The sequence below is a fragment of the Diachasmimorpha longicaudata genome, chromosome 1 (assembly GCF_034640455.1).
Source record: "Diachasmimorpha longicaudata isolate KC_UGA_2023 chromosome 1, iyDiaLong2, whole genome shotgun sequence".
Taxonomy (NCBI): domain Eukaryota; kingdom Metazoa; phylum Arthropoda; class Insecta; order Hymenoptera; family Braconidae; genus Diachasmimorpha; species Diachasmimorpha longicaudata.
The window spans coordinates 11,684,436-11,708,463 of record NC_087225.1 but is presented as its reverse complement, the minus strand read 5'-3'; the positions used below and the strand labels follow the sequence as shown (position 1 = coordinate 11,708,463).

At 37.3% G+C, this 24,028-nt stretch overlaps 1 protein-coding gene across 9 annotated transcripts; it reads left to right on the top strand.

Annotated features, from left to right (window-relative positions):
* On the top strand, positions 1–22,961 carry LOC135165627 (homeodomain-interacting protein kinase 2). 9 transcript variants are annotated; one of them, XM_064127149.1, is made up of 14 exons: positions 1–936; positions 10,656–10,943; positions 12,016–12,357; positions 12,755–12,847; positions 12,939–13,157; positions 13,472–14,062; positions 14,233–15,036; positions 15,282–15,709; positions 16,347–16,436; positions 17,791–18,060; positions 18,243–18,399; positions 18,820–19,043; positions 19,521–19,853; positions 21,041–22,961. In XM_064127149.1, the coding sequence occupies exons 2-14, from the start codon at positions 10,659–10,661 to the stop codon at positions 21,237–21,239; spliced, it is 4,035 nt and encodes a 1,344-aa protein (XP_063983219.1). In that variant the 5' UTR covers positions 1–936; positions 10,656–10,658; the 3' UTR covers positions 21,240–22,961. The 9 variants fall into 9 exon arrangements, with proteins under 9 accessions (XP_063983219.1, XP_063983229.1, XP_063983201.1 ...); XM_064127159.1 differs by having other exon boundaries at positions 2–936; positions 10,656–10,997; positions 19,521–19,820; positions 21,071–22,961; XM_064127131.1 differs by having other exon boundaries at positions 2–936; positions 10,656–10,997; positions 19,521–19,820.
* The last annotated feature ends 1,067 nt before the right edge of the window (positions 22,962–24,028 follow it).

Below are 24,028 nucleotides of genomic sequence, written 5' to 3'. Positions count from 1 at the left end.
TGGGGCCGAGGTGCTGCCGTAGTACCCGACACGCCACAGTCGTCGGCAGGAGGGCAACTCGAGAAGCGAACGAAAAGCCTCAATCCGTGATGGATAATACCCTGAAAGAGCAATGAGTGCTTGACCATTCATTATCGTTCGGGCTAAATAATTGCCCCTAGTCCTAGTGCCTCGAAAAAGTGGTGATTGTCGATAGTAACAATCGTGTGTGTGGGTGTAGTTTTTCGACAGTTATTTGTGGTGTTTTGGGGGCCGTGAAATGCGCGTCCTCGGGGTGCAGGCGGTGGCTGAAAAGTGGCGAGAACACAAGTGAAATAAAAACCTGCGGATTTTCCGCTATTTTATTTTTTTCTCTTCTTTTTCCTCATTTACTTTTGGATTTTGTGATTGGGCAGAGGGACGGGGGGGAGAGGTACGTAATTGGCAGTGTCACCGCTCCAATCCTTCAATTCTGTTTGTCACGGCTGCGTATGGAACCGAGGCGTACACGTACTGCAGACGTTGATGATAAAAAAAAAATTCCCCTGTTTAATGAAGCATTAGCCAGTGTATCAATATACATTTGGCATACACATCCGTCTCTCTCTGATTAACGAGTGGAGAGAGGGGGGTACAGAGGCTATTGGTGAGGCAAGATGGCTGGGAATTGTTGAGAGGTACCAGGCGGAAAGCGGGGCCGGACGTTTAGTTGGTGGATAAAGAGAAAAAAAAAGAGAAAAGGAGGAAAAAATAACGAGAAAAGAGGCCACGTCGGATCAAGCGAGGAATTGAAATCACAGTTGCCCGATACTTCACGGAACAGGAGAAATAAGAACATGACGCAAATATATCGCCTGTAACTGAATACTCTGGGGACGAGGAGGAGGAAAAGTTTTCATCTTGGAAATAATTTTTTGGGCTGAAATAAACGACGAGACACTGGTCGAGGAGTGAAAGGTAGGTTTATGGGGATTTTGGGGGGGTTGAGGTGATGGGTTTTGGAGCAATATGCGCATTGCTGGATTGCGTGACTACCCGCATGTTAGCTGGTGGACGACAGCAATCGGGTGAGCTTGGGGAGACGGGGGAGGCAGATGTGATGGGGGTTTTTCGTGGGGTAATTTGTTTTGGGAGGTCAATTGAAGTTGGGCAAAATAGAGTTCAGAGATTGTTGGTGATTTCTTGGAGACTGGAGTGAGAGACACACTGAGAAATGACAAAGCTAAAATCAGTGGAATATTCGTCAGCAGAAAGTTTAATGAGAGGGGTTAGAGTGTGGGAGAGTCCAATCATCATATGCAAAAGAATATCAATGCGAATGAGCCGGGATATCACTTAAAATGATTTGCACACCTTTAGATTCGTCTGAGGCGAATGGTCTGTTAACGAAACTGTTGTCAGTGTCAGCTTCATGGACAGCGATATTTACTAATATTTGATGAAACCCAAGACAATTTATTCTTTATAATTTTATTACAAGTGTAGCCTTCGATGAATGTCTTGGGGTCTGAGAGAGACAGGGAAATTTTTGAGGTGATGTCATTATATTATTCGGAGAGTCGACTGAGAGAGAAGAGATCTTTTGGTTTATCTGGTCTGGAATTTTCCTACATAGCTATACCTCGAACTATAAAAGAAATAGTGAGATTTTTCAGTTGATATTATCATATTCTCAGTAAGGTAGAGTCAGAGAAGAAGTGAAATATTTTGCTTGTGAGAGGTTAGAATGAGCGAGATAGTTTTTCTGAGATTTCTACGATGTAACTCTGCGGGGACAGGACTGACCACGTTGATTCTAGACTTGACAGAATACTAGTTTTCAGTTATTCTGCATAATTTTGCCCCATGTTCATCATTAAAGTGAGGAAAATTTCGGAATTTCGGAGAAATGGTGGAATTTCTAGAAAGTTATTATTATATTATTGGTAAAGTAGAGGTGGAATATTTTGGTTTTGGAAGGTGAGTTGGAGTGAAAGAGATGAGGATTTGGGATATTTCTAGAGCCTAACAGAGCTACCTGCAGCTGGCACAACTAATATAATACCGGATTTTCGTAGAAAGATCTCGAAAGTGCTTTTTCTTATTCTGTTTTATTAGAGGTGGCCTGAACCTTCGGCCCCAACGTTTTTGTTGTGTAAATCTCTTTTCCGAAAAAAAATATCACGAATATATTGAGGTCCTCCGTGAACTGTAGAAAATTATCGCAAATTCATTCTGAGGATCAGCAATAAATCTACTGTCTTCTTCATGTAGTATGCAATTACCTCAAAAATGAGTGACTTTGTAGCAGAAAACGTAATGAAATATTGTCTCTACAAAAAAAATATCTTCTAAGGCTTTTCGTTAAATCCCTGATCTTGAAAAATATCTCGCAATCAATCGAAAAGGTCCTCTTTGAAATCTGGCCATGACGTTTCGTTTGAGTATTTATCAAATATTTCTCCTGAAATTACTCATTCCAATCTTCTCACCCATCACAATTATTAATTATGATCTATACGTATTATTGAATCACACTTCTTGCAGAGGACTTTCGAGTCCCGTAATTCAACTTTCTATCGTACCGTTCCCCTGCCCTACAATTTTTTCCATTGCCCATTGTAACTATGAAAATCCTGTACATTGAAGTCAAGTACTCATCACAGTTGAAAACAGCTTGCTGAATAAGTTTTCTAGAGCAGTCATGACGTATTTTTAGATACGAAAGAACGTCATGCGTTTGTAAATAATCCTCAGTGTGTGATAAACAGAGGGAACTAATTGTCACTCTAACCACCAACAATGTTTAGAATTACAGAATTATGGATATTGTTGCTGGGGTTGAGTCTATGTGTCAACAATGTCACAAAAAAATTCCTTGACGTTAGCGTTTGCGTGATAATGAGTGCATTAAGGAAATATATGAACGTATTCTGAGGAAATATATGGGCAATGTTTAAGAAATAAAATAATTTATATTTATTCATCATTCATATATTATTGATGTTGGGATAAAAGTGGGATTAAACGTTGTCAAGCCCTCACAATGATCTATGGAAAATTCCTATTTCCACGATTTAAATTTTACTGTACTTGATATTAGGGGCCTTAATACCCTTAGTTTTCAATTTTGTTATTTTCATCAGTGGCAACATCGTATATTCGAAAGTATTACCTTCTCCATAGTATGACAAGTGTTCAACCAATGTAACGTTGCTGCATTTATATGACACATTGTTGTTGGGCACCAGAGAGAGAAAAATCATTAACAATAACAGCTAGATCCAATCGATAATTTTTATACTGAACTAGATTATTCATATTGACTGCTATCACACTAGACTGTCGATCGAGCAGGAATTTGAATTAGATGATTCACTTCAATGAGCTTACGGTTAAAATCAATTGTCAATTTTTATCTTTGCAGTCGTCAGTATTAATTTATTCGTCTTGTATTTACGACTAAAACATTCCACCGATGATTTTATTATCTATATCTCCGGTCAGCCAAAATAACGTACAGAATATTGTGAAGCTGTTATGAAAGTTTATTTTCGAGACGCACGGAATGAGAAATAATGGAGACTTATTCTGACTGCTTAGCGAGGATAATAGCTAAGCAAATAAGCTTGGGTTCTCATTAGTCGGGGTTTAAGTGCAAAAACAGCTTTCATTTTTCATTAGTGGAGGAGCCCAACTCAGATTTTTTTATTTCCCTGAAATCTGGTGAATCATGGGATTCTCAAACTATTTTATTATCTCTCGCATTAAGAATATCCACGTAATGTTTACAGTTTGATATAAATGACACTAAAGGTGTAACAAATGTCAATCGTGAAATTTGTCGAGTTAATTGTGCGATAAAAAATAGAAAGATTAATCGAAGTTCTGCATATTTTTGTTGATAAATAAATAACTCCAATTTTTTAAACGTTTTTATTTTACTTTTATTTTGTATTCTTTAATTTTTCTAACAGTTCAATATTGAGATTCAAATTCTGACCTGTAAAATTTACATAATAAAATCATTGTAAAATATCTGGGAATCAGAAGCTCAAATGAAAGCGTTCATGTTCTTGGATATCCTTCATGAAAATGTCAGCCATCCAACTAGAAAAATAAAAGTGATTAATCGTCATTACTCAGTGGAATAACTCTTTCCAACAATAATGGGTTTAAATTCCCCGACATCGTGATCATTTCCACGTATTTCCTCCATTCATCGTATTTTCGTGCCACGTTCTCGTTCCTCAGTTTCTATTTTTACGTCGTTGCCATCCAACTTTCTATCAAATCTTGTTAAATTATCATTAGAAACGTGATAAAAAATTCATATCATTCTGGGTAGTTTCTTCACTTCTGTTTGTGAAACTCCTCCATCAATCTCCATAATTTTTACGCTGCTCTTCAGTGAACATGTTGCGTGATGAATGCATTGCACTGTTGAAAAATTATGAGTAAAATTTTTCCTAGGAAACTAGCTAAACATGCACCGGCGGAAGACAGACTCTGAGGATCTGCAACTATTTTCAAATCATTTGACAATTCTTTCACATTTGCAAAACATTTATGGGCTCACTTTACCCTCCAATCTTCAACAACTTCCTAAATTTCCAAATTCTCCTGGCGATTATTTAGGTAATTCGTATTTTCTTACGGTTGCGGTAATATTTTGGAGGATATTCATCGGATAATCATTCGGAGCGGTTAATTGTCTGTAAATTATTGATGAATATATTTTGAAATGATGAAAATTATTGAAAATTTAGCGTTTCCTAACACCGTATATTTATATTTCGATTGAATCGTTCAGTAAGTTGAGGACCTCGTCTTTCTCCTGCTAAGTAATCTTGAATTCCATTATATTTGCGGTGAAGAATGGAATTACATTTATTTTCTCTTCTCAAATGGAATTGAATGTGGTTCCCTTCAATATTGACACGAAGCATTCCATAGGATTTCAATTTTTTTTCTAACCGAGTATTTCGATGTTTCAAATTTATTACAGCCATTACGTCTGATGTATAAATTCTTGAGACACTTTTATATCGATCTTAAATAGTTTGTTGCAAGTAGGAAAACTTTTCCTGTTATCCTTGCAGACAGTAGTGGTTGTCATATCAATTGTGTTCAAGATTTCTCGATGGAAGGCTGGCTTGTTAAGGACATGCACTGATAGACGCATTTTTTAATGTCAACGAAGCTCGGTTACAGTTAACATATGGCCTAGTCGGCTAGAAATTCCTGCATATCCTTTGATAATTGATGAGAGGACAATTGAAATGAATCACTCTGTAGCAAGACTCCAAGAAAATTGATACTTTTAGTTTTTTTCTCGACATCGGAGCGTTAAGATCACAAAAGGATCCTTCTGAAAAGACGTTGCCTTTTCCAAAAGTACTAGACAATATTCTTCAATAACAATTATTCTCGTTTGAAATTACAGACGCAGAGCAAAAAAATTCTAAGAAAAAAAAATCATCAGTTCCCCTGCAATCGGTAATTAATACCCTCAGGTATTATTTTTGATGCATCCTGCACCTGCTCCTGGACTCCCCGAAATTCGTGACTTTCTACCGGCTTTTATTTCACAAAAAAAAAAAAACAAAGAAAAAAAACCGACAAAGATATTTTCCCTTCGCACCCATATTCACGTCTCTTCCCAACATCGTAAAGGTAAAGTCGAGACGTTTGGCAAGTGAGAGCAGCTGCGACCCGTTTCCTAACCTCCACGAGTGTCCGTTGCCATTTGCTTTTGCAAGTGGACAAAAGAGAGATATACCCTGAGACAGGATAGAGATATTATTGTATGTACGTACACAAGAAGGTCGATTTTGTGTGGTGTTGCACTGGTTTGGTGTCTCGGCAGAAATTGCTCGGCGAGAGTCCGCTATACAGACCTTTCGAAAGAAGTCCGTGAGTCGATTTTCTCTGTATACGTACACCTATTTCATTCATTCCACCAATACCTTTATTACGATCATCTTGGCTTGATAGTGCCAGCCAGACATTGCTGGATTTTTCAAAAATTGGAGCACCTTTGCGTGCGAATGTTGAGTTGTCTGAAGAAACTTCAAATGAATCGTTGAGTGCAACGGGAAAATAAATCCAAAAAAGTGAAAAATATAATCATTATTGATAACTGTCGCCATTTCAAAATTTGACGGCTGTTAGAAATTGATTGATAAGTTTTTCTCCGGTTATTTCTTGAGATAATGGCCTCTCGTGTGCCCAAGGTTCTTCAATTTAATACGTCATTGTGGACACGCATAAGCATCAATTATTCATTACAAGAGTCTGACCCTTACTATTAATTTCATATTGCAATCCCAATTTCATTTATCCATTCTGAGAGATTTTTCGTAGGTTTTTATCTTCTCTCTAATCTGGGAAAGCTAATTTCCTTGAAACACTATAATTTGGCCGTCTGAGGGCAATTATTATGAATAATACGAAAGTGAAATAGAATCTTTCTACTCACATTAATTTTTATTTAGAATTTATTTTGAGGTTTCATCTTTCACTGAGAAGTTATGTTTATACTGATTATAATCTTCAGGTGGATAATATTGAAGGGGAAATAACAGAATTTCGGATATTTCTATAATTCTTCATAAAGATGGGGAATTTTCTCCTCTTTCAAAGAACCTCATTTTCCTTTGCGAACCACAGAAGACTCAATTGAAGAACTGCGATGATAGAATGAAATATTGAGTGTGAGAATTTGTCAATGATTGGCCGAATGATAAAACTAGTAATGTCGTGATAATTATGGCGATATTTGTTACGACATTACGATATTTTAACGATATTGTTTCTGATCGTCGATGCAACATTAGGTATGATAATTCAAGTTGTGTTTACTGGAATACTCGGATCGATAATTTTACCAACGCAAAGAGCAATAAGGGTGATGTACTTTATCAAGTCTCATTGACAGAGACTTATTGTTCCTCACGGTAGCGCCAATATTAATGTGATTGGCTGCAGTATGGAAAAATTCGAACGTTCGCACTTGTAAGCCGATTATCAACATTAATAATTGTTGGACTATTGAAAATCTCCTTATCTATTCTATATCTAGCTGGAATTTATAAAGTAGGTGATGACGTCATCCTGCAAATGGGTGGCAGAAGTAATTTCCTATTTGTCTAAACTTCAATCGATTGCGTTGGCAAACGAGTGGTTCTTTCTGAACGGGATCGTTTATAATGAAACCGTCAACGTATTTCAAATCGAGAAGTGGTCGCTTGAATCAAGAAGTATTTTCTTCATCATTATGAGTTCATGTTCAAGTCATGCATACTTTACAAAATTTTTGCATAGTCTGAGTCATTCTTCGCATTTTTTTTCCAAACGATAAGTCCTCAAAAGACGACATATCAGCAATGAACCGATTCAAGTCGACAGCTAAATTTTGTAGGAATATTTCTGAATCTGACAGAATTTTCCATATTATTTTCATTACTGCTTATTATCAATTATCATTATTATTTACGGAGTTGGCTACTCACTTTGTGGAAAAGATTATAACCAAATGTTTTACTGCCAACTTTAAATTTCAAGGCATATTCACCACTAGTTAAAATTGCCTTGAACAGTTTCTATTCCTTGATTACTAAATTTTAATTTATAAATATGGTTTTGTCGCAGTAGAATTTCCTGTTTTGAAAATTCAAAAATAACACACTAGTATTTTTACAAAATAAAGTCTGAATCATTCATTAGTATCATTATCCAGTCATTCTTCCAAAAATTACCATAAATCTAAAAATTTTGGATGTCTTACTGGTATATATTTATTCTCGATGATTCGTTAGTTTTCTTATCTGTGAAAGTTATGGCTGTCGGTGTAAATCCATATTTCAATGTGTACTCACACCTGGCATCAAAACATGGAAAATCTGGCGCCCATTGGGGAATTTCTCATTCTCGATTATTGACGTGGCACAAGAGAATTAAGGGACCAGCAGACAGGCAACTGCATTACCCGGGAATATTCGGCAAAAGGTCCAATACCTGAGAATCGGAGCCTTTATATGAAGGATGACGTACAACATTATGAAGAGTCTAGGGTTCAGGGGATTAGGAGGCCCATTCTAAAAATATCTTCACACTGGACGGGAAAATTCGATGACACATCGGTTCCAATCTGGGCTGATCCGTAGGTAACAAAAAAAAAGAGATGAAAAATGTTAGGTCTCGGCAGGTCCTTATGAAAAGAATTGAAATACCCCAGGGGAGTGAGGAGAAGTAGTAAACAAAAAATGGTAGTCGAGCTGTGATGGGGAATTAATTTTTAGTTAGTGTTTCGGAACTGGGTTTAGAATATGACAGAGTTATATTTCGAGTCTTGAGTTTTATCATCAACTTCTGTGAAATCCAAGATTTTCCTGCCACTCATTATTGAAGAAATTTCAGTGTTGCGTGATACACGGAGACCAACAAAATCGTTAAAAAAAATTTGTAGAAGCAAGATGAGCAGAAATTTTCTCTATGGAATAAAATTGTAGAGAATATTCCTCTCGTGGCATAAATTGTTCATGAAAGCAGCTTCTGTTGATCTCTTTCTTATGGAGAATTTGTATGGGAGAAAAAAAATTCACTCATTTTTTATGACAATGCTTTTCTGCAGGTGAGAAGTATTTTCATAAGGAGATTACTGATAGCTCTTTCTTTGTTGCTCCCAATTTTTAATGAAAAAGTTTCTCTACCTGCCTAAACCAAATATAATGATAACAACAATTCTGCATGAAATGTGTCTCTCTACATTTTTCGTAGATCTCATTTCCAAGATAATCATCCAATTATGAAAGCTTCCATATTCATCCCAGCGCCATTTCACCCCCTTCTCCACTGACTAGCCACATTGAATTGTTTATATCATGGAAAATCACGGGGAAATACGACGTACATACCGGCACCTCATGATTCACACCCGGTTTAACCCAGGGAGTATATTGATCCACACGTACAATCTACGTATAGGAGTATTTTCCAAGCTAGAAACTCACATTTCCATAAATTCACAAAATAACGAATAAGTTGGGGGAACTTTCAATTCCTTTCATAAACTTCATAACAATTTACAAAATTTCCAAGAATTATAAAGCGTGGGCCAGACCATTAGAGGAGAGGCAGTGCGATATGGCAAAAGGGCCACGTATGCAGTTTCCATATTGTTATTATTTCTTCCAGCAACAGTTTCAAACAATCGGTTATTAGTGTAATTAAGGTGACTCATTTTAAAGTAGGTCACAACGTAGGACTGATCATCCTGGTTTTTGCACTGTATACGGACGTATTAAAGTGAATGGCGACGTCGAATGTAGGCAATACTCCACAAAACTACCACATTAAATTGAAGTTGGGAAACGTGAAGATACAAGACGCATTTTCACATCTCCCGAATTTCCAACGTCAAATGCAATTTTTCCATGAGATAATTATCTGTACAATTCAAATTGCCCAAGTGATAAGATCCATCATTCGTTTAATTATCTTATTAATCATCACAAAAATACTTTGTCGATTCAATCAGCTTTGATTTGTCGCGATATTCATTTTCTTCTCAAGAAAACATTCAACATAATTGGAGATGGGGCCATGTGATGATAAATTTCGTTCGGCGAAAAGAAAATGAATTCTAAGACATTGGAACCTAAGTAATATGACAATAATCCGAGGCAAGTTGTCCCTACATTTAAGCCTAATTTGTATTCGGAATTACACTACCGAAGGCGGGTGAGCTCAATGAAAGATAATAAAATCTTCACGAAGACCTTCTTTGTTCCCTGGAAGGTACTCTAATACAACCCTGCGAGTCCCTAAGATTATCCCTAAGAATTAGTGATTGTTAAATTTGTTCAATGATTTGATTGAAGGCTAGATTATATTCAGTCCTGACCGTTTATTATTGAACTATTACTAACCATTTATCGGGTCTCTTGAACCCTCTGCCATTATGAGTGAATCATTCTGTCAGAACCTGATTTTGGAAAAGACTATCTTGCCTTCTGCATATACCCCATACCCCAGTACATTTTGGATAGACGTTAAGTGAAGTGTACTCATTCTGTTTAACCACTTCACTGTTGATTTTATACTGGAAGCACTCGTTTCCGTGATAATTGCATAATTTATGAAGCTCTCGTGTTTACCTGTCAATCCACTTTACTACTGAACTCAATATTTGTGGTGTATTTTCCTTGGAAGTTGATTTCCCGGAAAGGTTAGGATGAGGATTGATCTATAATTCAACTGATAGTGCTGAACTTTTCAAATTTCGCTCCCATGATGATTGACGATGCGAAAAACTCGGAGAATTATTAATTAATAAGAAGTGTAGTGCGTAGCTTCTTTAATCGAATTCGTAGATTAATCTTTCCTTTACAAATTTATATTTTTTCCTGGATTCGTTGAGTTAAAGTGACACAGTCAGTGTGCGGGGCTTTAAGAGGTGAATTCTCGTTTATTTTTCCTGATTTGAATATGGTAATCATGACATTTTTGTGAACACTTTTCAGTCTTCATTGACTCATCTTGACAAATCAACGTGCATGATGTAAACAAAAGAGATTATATTTTTTTATAGCAAAGTCAATCCGCAGGTTTGAGTGTGGCAGTAAAAAAAAGTTGAAGTACACTGAAATAAAATCATGAAAATAACCGTTGCATTGGAATTTGTCTTGTTGCAGGGAATGTGTGACATGTTTATCCAAACTCAGCAAACGAGCAGCGTCAACAGCAGCAGCAGCAGTAGCAGCAGCAGCAGTAGTAACAATACCGCTCATCATCACAGTAAAAAACGTAAATTGGATTATAATGTTTGTCAACCAGTGATCCAACACTCATTGGTACAATCGAGCGGCGATTACCAATTGGATAATACTGGACTACAGCGTTACTCTGTGACTGGTACTAACGCCGGATTCGGCACGCTGCAGAATAATGCGCTGCAGAAGAGTCCGAATCAGCAGACCCTGGTGCGTGCATCCACTATCAAACTTTTAGACACGTATCAACGGTGCGGACAGAAGGTATACATTTATTTATTACTGAATCTTTTCTTGTAATGCAGAAAAAGAATCGCATGAATAGTGGATAATTCTGGCACATTTGGGGGATGTAAAAGGGGACTATCGATGAGGCACTGTCATGCAAATATCCCAAAAAAATGAAGATGGTGGATTTCTATTTAGACGTAGATGCAGATAAACAACAAAAGAATCAGTGCAATATTCAGCACGCTCGTTGACGTGTGGCTATGTATCTCTCATAACTCTATGATAACACTTCTCTGTGGCGTCACGTTGACTATCGATTACAGTCAAGGCTTCGTTTTCATATTTCATGCCAGACACACGGTGATACCGTCTTCCGATGGTTCTTCATCGATAACTGCCTGATTTAAATGTAGAGACATCGTTTATACGAAATTTAGAAGTATTCAAGCACACAACGGAGAAGTTATTGGATCAATTTCGTCCTGATTTTAGTTCCTTTAAAATATCTTTGCATTTATCCCAATAGTGAAGTTGTTATTTCTAACTTTTTGAGAGCTCTCATGATAATGCAAGAAAGCGGTTCTTGCATATATTTTGGGTATCACTCGTTGATTGAAAGATATTTGCGGAGAAGCGAACGGTATGGAGAAGGGATTCGAATAGCTTTTTCATCATTTCTTGTTAACTTTCAAAAGTTCTGGAGAATCAAATGACTCTTGAGAATATTTGCGACCTTTGAAATGTAGGATCATGGAATTCTGAACATCAACTGACCCTTAAAGGCTGCAAGGAAGTAGATCGGGCTGATCGGAAAGTGTCATGTGACACACGTTTTGTCTCTCTGCACATCTTCAAGGATCAGTGATTCTTTGAAATAATTCGAAGCTCCACTTCAAATATCTTCAAAGACTGTTTTGATCTCACTGGTCATTTGATGCTCAACGAAATATATTTTTTTCTTCTTCTCAAATGCTTTCGCATTGCGCAATGATCGGCTTCCCTAGCTTGACATTATGACAGCATTACTTCAATTAAAAAAAATTAATTACAGAGAAAAACTTGGTCGAGGGAAGGTAATGAGGCCTTGGCAGTGCAACCATCAAATTTGACAAACGGTGTTGGCAGTACAGTGGTACCACCGATTCATTCTCAACATCAGCAACAGCAACAGCCACAATTTCACCAGCAGACACAACAGCCACCTCAACAGCAACAGCAACAACACAAACAGACAAATATGACGTCACACAGCAAACAAGTTGCTAATACGGGCAATGGTGGTAATAATCCCCAAGGTGATGGAGATTATCAACTGGTACAGCACGAGGTCCTGTACTCTATGACCAATCAGTACGAAGTCCTTGAGTTTCTTGGGAGAGGGACTTTTGGACAAGTGAGTCACCGTCGAAATGACAATTCGCGTCTATTTTTTTTTACTGCACTATCGGCACTATTCTAGTGCTTTTGGAATATTCAATGGTTTTTTGTTGGAAATGGCCTTGGGTATATTTTGTATGAGCTTGAGGAATTGTTGATGAAGGTTAACCGATGAAATTCGATCGATTCTTGCATTATGTGGTAATCAATTCAGTGGCTGAATGGTGAATGAGGTAGGTCAAGAAAAATGGGAAAGGGAAATTATTTTTCTTGACAATACTTTATTTACTGGTGGAAAAATCGGTAATTTCATTAACAATTCGGGGGAATATTCCAAGAGAGCGACATTCAATTAAAGATAAAATTTGAAAACGAATCAGTGTGCAATCATTTAATTTACATTTTATATTTAGGTTGTCAAATGTTGGAAGAAAGGAACCAACGAAATTGTCGCCATCAAAATTCTGAAGAATCATCCTTCGTATGCGCGCCAAGGTCAAATTGAGGTAAAATCACTCACTCGATATGATAGCAATTCCGTGAAATATCCAACTAACTACTGGGTCAGCTTAAACTGGTGATGATTTCCATTAATAGGTCTCCATCCTGTCACGACTGAGCCAGGAAAATGCGGATGAGTTCAACTTTGTGCGCGCTTACGAGTGCTTCCAGCACAAATCCCATACCTGTTTGGTCTTTGAGATGCTGGAGCAGAACCTCTATGACTTTCTTAAACAGAATAAATTTTCACCCCTGCCACTTAAGTACATTAGACCCATTCTTCAACAAGTACTTACGGCGCTTCTCAAGCTGAAGGTAAGAATTTATTATAATGAATTTTCCAACTGCGCACATTATGGAGATAAAGAATTGTGAAGAATTCTTGAGCATCATCTTCAATCTCTCACGTGTGCTGCGAAGAACAATACAAAGGCATACCTGGAATTTTCTTAAAAATGTTAATTCTAAATCGTCTATAAGAAATTACACCGACATAATGGATATGATTTTAAACATGATTTCATCATTATAATCCAGATAACAGATATAATGAGAAAAAAATGTTTCTATATGAAAATTAAAAAAAAAAATTACTATTCTCACAATTCATGTAACTTCATGAATTTCAGCAACTGGGACTGATTCACGCGGACTTAAAGCCCGAGAACATAATGCTAGTGGATCCAGTGCGTCAGCCCTATCGAGTCAAAGTCATTGACTTCGGTTCTGCATCGCACGTATCAAAAGCTGTATGCAATACTTATCTCCAGTCACGATACTATCGTGCACCGGAAATCATCTTAGGTCTGCCATTCTGTGAAGCTATAGACATGTGGTCCCTTGGTTGTGTTGTTGCTGAACTATTTCTCGGCTGGCCCCTCTATCCTGGTAGCTCCGAATATGATCAGATACGCTACATAAGCCAAACACAGGGACTACCGACTGAACACATGCTCAATAATGCCAGTAAAACGACCAAATTTTTTTATCGTGATATGGACAGTACGTATCCGTTTTGGCGATTAAAAACACCTGAGGAGCATGAGGCGGAAACTGGAATAAAGTCCAAGGAAGCTAGAAAATATATTTTCAATTGTCTGGATGACATTGGACAGGTTAATGTACCAACTGATTTAGAAGGGGGACAGCTGCTTGCTGAGAAAGCTGACAGACGGGAATTCATTGATCTTCTCAAAAGGATGCTCACGATGGACCAGGTAGTAATATCTAATTCATGATGTCAATAGATAAATGGCAATATAAAAAATTCCATTGAAAAGTATGTTTTTTTTTTGTTTTCACATCAACTTCAAAATACATGGTTGTTACAATAGATTATTCTCCTCATCCGAGAAATCCATCTTCTAATACCTAAAAAATTTCACTCCAGGAGCGTCGTATAACCCCTGGAGAAGCCCTGAACCATGCATTTGTGACTCTGGCCCACCTCGTGGATTATGCCCACTGTAACAACGTTAAGGCATCAGTCCAAATGATGGAGGTTTGCCGGCGAGCTGGTGATTTCACAGCGAGTCCAACGCATCATCAGGCGCCCCCAGCGCCTCAGCCACCACCTCCAACCTCTCTCGTCGCTAATTTCGTTCCCACGACAAATGGTAGCGCAGTTACGTTGACATTCAACAACCAAGTCCAGAGACTAGTCAGAGAGCATCGAACAGCCCAAACTGGATATGGTGATTTGTACCAGATATACAGTAATAGTACAAGAAGGGCGACACAGTACAGTAGTTCGTCTGGTGGTTCCAATGGTGGCAGAAGTGGTGTTCACGATTTTCCCCATCAACTTGTACCAGGAATACTATGTCCACCACCTGGTTATCAGACTATGCCCAGTCCAGCTAAACATGTTGTTGTGGCACAACCACCTCCAGCACAGCAGGCACCATTGCAAATTCAACCATCGATTATTTCTCAGCAGGCAGTGGCTGCAGCAGCTGCTGCTGCACAACAACAGTACGCTGCTGTGCCAGTATCCATGGTGGAGACTGGAAGACAAATGTTACTCACCAACGCCGTGCAAACATCGTGGCCTGGAGGCAGCCGACAAATGGCAGCCATCGTTCCCAGTTGGCAACAATTGCCTCCCCAACATGCTGCTATTCAACAGCCATTACTGAGCGATGCTGGAGATTGGGGGAGACCTCTCATTGTGGACAGCTCAGCTATTATACAGGTAATGTTGACAGGTTTGGAGTTCTCATGATTATCAAGTTCCAAATATTTTGAGGTCTTTGGAAGTGAGATGTGACACGACTTATGGGTTGTTGACGAATTTTCATTTAATTTTTTGGAAGGTTTTTGTAATAGTTTTCATAACAAATGACTAATTATCTTCAGTATTAGATTCAATTTAATTTTGAATATATTCCCGAACTATTAAGTTTCAAAAAAAAATTAACAAAATATGTTTTGGGGAAGGATCAGCGTCCCGTGTTCCCCGTAACTGAAGTATACAACACGAGTGCATTGGTGGAGCATCCCCCTCAGAGCTGGGGCAAACGAAGTGTCACGAAACATCACCAGCATCATCTAACAGTGCCCCAACAATCACAACACCGGCATGATCACAAAAAAGAAACGCAACAGCTGAGTCCAGTGAAAAAACGAGTGAAGGAGAGCACTCCACCGAGCAGCATGCGGCGACATTCACCATCGAATGGCCACTGGCAGCAGCAGTCGGTCCAATCGTCGCATCATCACAGTGGAAAACATGCTAGTAATCATAATGCTGAACATCAGCAGGTGGCGGCTGTACGACAGCAGACAATCACTATTCATGACACACCTTCTCCAGCCGTATCGGTTATCACTATCAGTGATAGCGAGGATGAAACACCTGGGAAGTGGTTCGTAATTTTTTTCTTCTCCCTTTACTCCATCCATACGTTATCATTATAGGATACGCGTAATTGTAGACATGAAGAAAGGAACATGAGTTGTTGTTAATCATCAGTAATTCTAGCCCGAGCGAGTGAAATTCCAGTTTTTTCTTCAATTAAAAAAACCTTTCCGCAGGGTGGAAACTGAGTTCCGATTATTGAGTTTGAACTCTGTAGGTGATTTTCAGTTATAAAATAGAACAGTAGAAGCCTCATTGCAAACATGAAGGAAGGAAAATCAGTCGTTCTCAGATATTAGTAATTCTCTTCTGTGTCCATTGTATCTGGACATTATTATCAGCATATATTAATTTTCCATGTTTATGGGGTATTTTCATTTAGAGAGTAGAATTCCCATTCTTTATCGAAAGTGGGAAATTTCACACTCTTACTCATTATTGCAACAAATATTCCTTTGCACCCCTTTCATATAAACTTTTATTCACTTGATGTCTTAAGGAATATTTCGCCGGTTTAAAAATCAGAATAAAAAGACTTATGGGAAACGCGCTGGTATCAGACCCACGAAATCCTGAAAATGTCGATCTCAAAATGTCGTGATGTCGTGTTATCAGTTTAGAATCATGCATGATATCGTTAACAGTTGCGGAGACCGTCAGTGTGGAGCTTGCCAAGGGTTAGCATGCCACCTGTCTGGCGAACGACGTCCCGTCCGCGAGGAAGTCATTCGAAGGTATTGAGTAAATACAAAATGGGATGTTATGGACTGACATTATTGGTGTACATTGACTGCAGGATATATTTAGAAACGGTTTAGATCGAACTTTCACAACGGTATCACGCTAAAAAAGTACAGAATCACAGAATTTTTCGCCAAAGAAATGAAACAATTTTTGGAAACTGGATAACTGTCCTTGTTGATACTGGGGTTTTTGAGAAGTGTCTCTGATTCTACGGGAGATACATAAATTTTCGATACAACCCTTTCATAGAACCTAACACTGCGAACAATTCCCAGAACTATAATAACGACGTTATCTTAACAATATAAATGTCTACGGCATTTCAGGAAAGATGGGAAAATTCCTTCATTAGCCTGAGAGTTTATCATGATTCATTATTGCAATGCCTGAAGCTAATGAATCCTTACAGAAAAACCGATAGTTTGTTCATTTAAACGAGAATCTCCAACAGTGGTCATTAGATTCATTCGCAAAATCTTCCACTCATTACTACGCATAAACTCAACGACCCTCCTTGAGCCAACCCTCGACATCGATTTGTCAGAAAAAAAATATGGCATGCCATGAAACAGACAATGCCACAAATACGTCAATTATTTTTCATTAGACTTTGAAACTGCATCTTGAATTATTCTAATTGTTCAAGAAAAATCATTACGAAAATTTTCTTATCTCCATTAGATTCGAAAATATTTTTTGAAGCCTCAGCCAAGGGCTAAATCGTCCGAAAATGTTCTTATCGTTTCATCTCTGCATTCTCAATTTTGCGTGAAGATTTAAAATTACCAACACGTGTTCGAGCTCGTCAATTTCGTGATGTAACATAAAAAGGATTTGTGCTGGTGATGGCTTTGGTTGTGGTTGACGAGGAAGGGGAGTCTAAAAAATCTAAAAAACGTGTGACGTAATATTTGAATGATCCCTAATACTGAGAACCGCATTTCACTCGCCATAATTAACGGAAAATTTTAAACAATGCTCATCGGTTACACTTGCAAAACTCCAGTTGCCATTATGCACAACAGCTGGCATTGAAAATGCCTTCCCGCAAAGACTGAAATCGTCATGAATAACAATAATCATAACAAATCGTAATCAGGGATGCATATACAATAATTCGTCATTGACGCCAATCACACGGTATTACGAACGCTCTCCTGGGTCTATTGATTAATTGATTAACCCAAACGAAATATTTATCCAGCTATGCTGTGGATACATATTAAATACAGGGGTCACAATGGAGTACTCGAATGGCAGATTTTAGCTAACATTTCACTAACAGAATCTCACTCACAATACGTCAATTCCCAATGAAATTCAATTAAATTTTTTTCGTTCTAGCACGCAATCGACGCCTCGAATCATCCAAAATTCTCAGTCAGTGCATTCAACGACTCAACCTCATGCTCACAGTCAGAACTCACATGGGAGTACAAGGGCACACAGGAAAAATGTGATAAGCTGCGTAACTGTTGGTGATAGCGATGGAGAAGCTAGTCCTGGAAGGGCGCACACGCAGTTATACCCTCCGTCGCATTTGTCGCAGCATCAACAACATCAGCAAACTACGCAGCATATCAAACATGAACCACAGCCCCAACACCACGTGAGGTATGGAGGATTATGGATGTCTTCAATGATCATAGTTTTTTTTATTGGTATTTTATAACGGATCAATTCATTAAATCAATATATAACATAACAATTAAATCATTTTTACGTTGACAATATGCATATTTTATATGTTTACATTGATATCCTGCGGTAAATAATTAAAATATGATTTTTTGCAGCTCCGGTTATTCACAATCGCAGAAAAAGCGGCTACTGGCTAAAGTTCAATCAGAGTGCAACATGATAAATGTAGCGACGAAACCGGAGCCGGGAGTTGAATATTTAGCTCCACATCCGTGCCACGCGCCAGCCTGCAAGGAGCCACCGACCTATCAGGTAAAATAATATTAATTTATCTCATTTTCTATAATGATTTCAGTTAAAGAGTAAACAGGCAGGCACCATCCCCAGAGTAAATATTGACCTTTCTTCGACAAACCCCAATCCTCCCGAAATGTGGATTTTAATGAATATCAACAACAATAACAATATGATTCGTGCAACCGCATATAGAATCTCTAATTTCACATTATTCAATTGTAAAAATGAAAGGTAGTGATCACTCTCTGAAATGAAATTAGTTCATGTATCAAAAAATTGGTCATGATTGATTTATTCATCTCTCGCCTCGCCTTACATCGCATAATCTCATTGAGCCGTAACCATTTCAGAAAAATCTGATTATATCAGTAAAACTGCCATCCTCAAAAACCAATTCACAAATTTATAAAAGTTCCCTCGGAAATGTTTTTCTAGGCTGACGTCTATGACATGCATGACTACTTATTGCAGTATGTGACCACGAGTACCGCGCATCCGCATCTTCAGGAGCAGCATATTGTTTACACAACTGGTGCTGAAAAACGTGTATCATGGCCGGGTAAACGAGCTGAGTACAAGCACGAGTACGTCCAACCACCGGCTGCCCACTCTAGAGATCATCAGAAGTGGGCTGTTGCAAATCCAGTGCATCAGTACAGGTAAGACTTTTTAACTTTCTTCAGAATTCATGCTGTAGTGCATGTGAATCTTGCGACCGGAGTTTTGCACGTCATGAACAATTTTACTTATTTGTCTGGCAATTTATTTGCATCAAAAGATTTTTTTTTTCACGAGTGATTATATTGCATTATGATTTGTCGCTATGGTTTCTCTATTATTTTGATTGATTGATTAGCTGTCGGATGGATTGATTGATGAATAAGTTGAGGGACGTTAGAATTAATCACTTCTGTGGGAAAAATCTTGTCTTAAAAATATTACATACGATAGCACAAAATCAGGGTTTTACATGAATTCAGGTCCAAATATAATTGATTCAGGTACAAATTTATGTCCAGTCAGATAATGAACCTATATTTAAATTCACACCGAAGAAACCAAAGACTCGTGAGCATGAATAACTGCATAATGAAGTTTGAGACGTTTTTTTTTTTTTTGTAAATTGGGTTTTGTAGGCAAAGCCAGGTGGTGGGTTCAGCATCACATCCGAGTCATGGCCACAGCCACCACGGGCATCCAGCCCATCTGAGTCCCGGGGGTGGTGGTGGTGGCGGTGGTAGTGGACGCAGTCCAGCTGCTGGACCTATTGTAGGGGGCAGCCAACATCTTGGCCAGCCTCTTTATCAGGAGTATGCTCACGTGCGGGCACGTGGACATCCTGTACCACCACCGGTTTACGTAACTGCTGCACCATCTCAAGCTCCCACAGCGATACAGCAACAGCAAGTGCCCACCTACCAGGGATTCACACCCGGGTGGGTACCTAGACAACTAGTTGATGCATGCATGTGTGTACCAATTTATTATATCTATTTATATTTAGTGCATTAGTTTATTGTAGATTATATATGTAATCTTTTTTTTTTCGACTCATTGTTTCCTGAATTTATCGTTGGGGGAGTTAGTATTGGATGATGTTGGATCGCAACCGTTGAAAATGCTCGGGAATGCCGTAGAGTATTTCACTTCACGTATTTATCACTTGAATGTAGAATTACTGCCTGTTCATTTGGAATAAAAGTACCTACAATTTTAACTCTGTTGATGACACTCGAGGTCGATAGCTTTCTTCAAATTTTTCAAGTACTGAATGTCGACAGGAATTCATTTTTCTTTCTATTACAATAAAAATTATTCTCATTAGTAACTTATAAAAAGAGAAGGTTACAATTTTCCTGCAATAACAGTAATTATTTGTTTTTTTTTCAACCGTTAATCACGTAAAGCGATTCGATAGAACAACGTGGGGTCTTGCAACGTGGAATATGTAATTGAGAAAAATTCATGTTGACAACATTTTCTTGGGAAAAAAAACTCAGAAACATAAGTTGTTCAGAAGCATCAACTACAATTAAGTTTCATACTATCAGATGTTAGTTTAAAATACTGCATGACAAAAATGCATAAATTTGAATACAATTTCGGTAGAATTCTACTAGATTTCCTATGAGAAGAGATAAATGGTAATATTTTCAATTATTGACTTTATCACCCAGATTGCATGAGAAAATTTGAAACAGAAAAATTATACCAAATTTGTATCATTCCAATGACGCATTACAATATGTTATTACAAAAATCTCTTTTCATAAATGAGTCAAATTAAAACTGTCGAAATTCATTGCAGGTTTCAATGATATCTAAATTTATTTTAAGGATAGAGCTACCTCAAAGGTGCCATTCCAATATTATGTCACAGTTTTTTAAACCTTTTAACTCATCGTTATCCAGAAAAATTTCGCCGAAATGAGTTGAAAAATGGTTTTCAAAAAAGGGTGAAACAATTTGAGGGATAGTTTTTCTAGGCACTCAATTGCACTTCATGGTAACAACACTATGTTCAAAAAAATTGTTAGTACCGAGCCCATTGGACTCCCCCTAATCGTGTGACATAATAATCGAATGGCTTTTCAAACACGACCATAATCAACCTATAATCAGTCAAAATTAACAAAATGTCTTTCATTTTTTCCAGCTCGTCACCACTAACGTTGTATGATTCTAGTCGTGCACTTCCACCACCAGCGCATCATAGCTCAGCAAGACCATTGTTGGCAAGTCATGCGGCGCATCCCTTGCCCGCACACATGCAGCCCACAGCTGTTTACGGTTTGGCACCCCTATCGCCAGCTAAACATCAATATCAACCGTCCGGCCTGTGGTTCACCGAGTAATTCGGTTAAACCGATTCCGACGAACCCTCTCCCCCAAGTGAATCGCCATGATGACACAATGACGACTAGATTCGCCAATCGACATGCATCAAATCACCACGTGATGCAGTAAACAATGAATTATTTGTTAAACATTTAACGTAAATGCATATGTTGATTCATGAGGATCAGTGTTAATTATATTTCAATCTATAAATGAAATTTTTTGGTTTGTGGGGCAGTTTTAGGTCGTAATCACAGTAAGATTATTTTAATTGGTTCAACACATCACAATTTCTATTCGTAATCCGTCCGATAATGATGAATTTAATTTCATTTTACCATATTCGATGGTTTTACGTGCGTGAAAAAAGAACTGGTAAGATTTATTTGACCATGAAGGTGAATTATCCAGTGTTTAAACAGATAAAATCATGAGTAATCGAATGTGGACATAATTTATGAGAGATAAGCCTACGGTTTATGAAATCAATCAGTTCTCTTAGAAAAAACGAATGGAGGTTCAATCACTCGATAAATATCGAACACTGGAAAATTCCCAAACACATGAAAACATTAGAAAATGAGCATTTCAATACCTCCGATCAAATTGTGCATTTTCAAAAGCAAAGAGATGCACAATAAATTAATCGAAGTGACAACCTCGGTTGAGTACCTATATATTTAATCGGATTGGACGTATTTTTTAATGTTCTCGGGCCATTAGTGAGGCCTCAATATTTTAATCAAAACGTCAACGAATTAAAAAAGGTTTAAAGGAATGACCACATGACGGGATTGCGTGGAGACTAATCATTTGCACGTCGCATTTTTCTTTTTACAAAGGCATTATTAAGGATATGCAATAGTTATCGAGCCAGATGTTGATGATTTAATTTAGCGAAATTTGCGAACTAGTAAGTGTATTTCCACTACGAGTGAGTTCATGTCGGTGGAACCATGAGAAGTTGCAAGTTCCTGATTGTGGAACAATACGAATGAAAGAGTCAATTGTAATTTACGAAACAGCAACTAGAGGGGAATTTTTCATAGGGCCATTGTGATTTTAATGAAATTTTGGGCCAACTCAACAGAACGACTGTGTTGTACATTATAATCATCATTGGGATATTTGTGTTTTGATATTTTGAAGAAATATCAGTAGAAAAATGCTTGATAATGGTTTTTGTTCGCCAAAAAAATCGATAATGAAGTTGAAAAAAATTGCGCTTGGGGTAGTCTTAATTGGTAATTTTTATATTTTGTTTCTTCGGCATATGGTTGAACGCATATAATGTATAAAATAGATTTTTTAATTATTATTTTGTAATTGTATATATCTGGCTAGGTTTTAGGGCTGAATTACGTGTTTATAGTTATATTGTGCGATTAACCAGAATGTTATTGGGAAATTAATCAAGTTAAAAAATCTGAGAATGATGGGAAATTATGAATTCTCGTAAGAAATAAGTTCAATGATTTATTTGTTCACTATAGTGAATTATTAATTGTGTAATGCGTGGATGCTAAGTAGGGATAGTTCAGATGATTTTTATTTTAATGTACGTATCACTGTACATTGCGATAGTAATGTCAACAATCGAACGAGTGAGGTTTATTCTGACTGCCCAATGAAATTTTGGAAAGAATTAACACGCAATCGATCCCGCTCGGTTTCAATGTGTAAATAATAATTGTGAAATATCCAAATATGTACATAGAAGAATGCCTTTTGAAAATTAATTTTTAATTGTTTAATATTATTTTTACGATTGAATAGTAGTCACTTTCAATATTACGTTTTTCATGTAGGAAATATATTTATGGAATATCATTCAGTTTCTTAAATGATTCGTTCATAAAAATGTGAATTTATGAGGGATAGGGTTGTAAATTCACATTTTTGGGATGATTTCATTTTACATTTGAGAAAGTTTTTTTTGTTCATCGCCAAATCATGTTCTTCCTGTACTGTACATTATTTCGAGTACCTTATTTGAAACTGAGGGTTTATTAGTCTCTAGATATATTTTTAGTTCAGGTAAAGAGGTCAAGGAGAGATCGATATTTGTTGCTAAGAGATTATGATTCGAGGAATGTTTGAGGCAGATGAAAGAAATTTTGTGAAATTTGTTGCGGCAAATTGAGCAGAAAAAATTTGTTCTTTTTCATGGGATTACAATATATTCCCCTCTATAACCAGTCTTCAAATATCTGCGATTTAAAAGTAGATAATACATAACTCCTATCAACAAATAGTTCAACATAATTTTGCAGAATCTCCTTCACACTCAAACATTCAATACACCGGGAATCTCAATCTAAATTAACTCACATCCTTCTGCTTCTCGACCCCTGATTGAATTTCGTCATAATCCCTGATAATCATCTTCCTCATCATAATTAATTTCATGTGGAGTTTGTAAAATTCCTGCTCCCTATTTTTTCACAAATTGGGACAGCTTCGCTTGCCAATAATTTACATTTTAGATAAAAAAAATTATATTTTACGTTTTACTCGAAAGACGCTTGATTATATCTGCTGGATTAATTGGGGTTTGATGTACAAAAATAATATCTAATTGTAAAAAAAAAAATCACAATCATGGTGAAGAACAATTTATATCTGTATAACAGAGGATAGAGTTGATGTAGAAATTTTGTAAGTGTTTTTAATTGGCTTTTACTTGTCGAATTGAGAAATGAAATTAAATGTGTGCTACAGTGTTGAATGAGCCAAACGCTTGACTAATTCAGTGTAGATGACTGACTGTTACAAATGAATCATTCAATCACTGAACCACGAAACA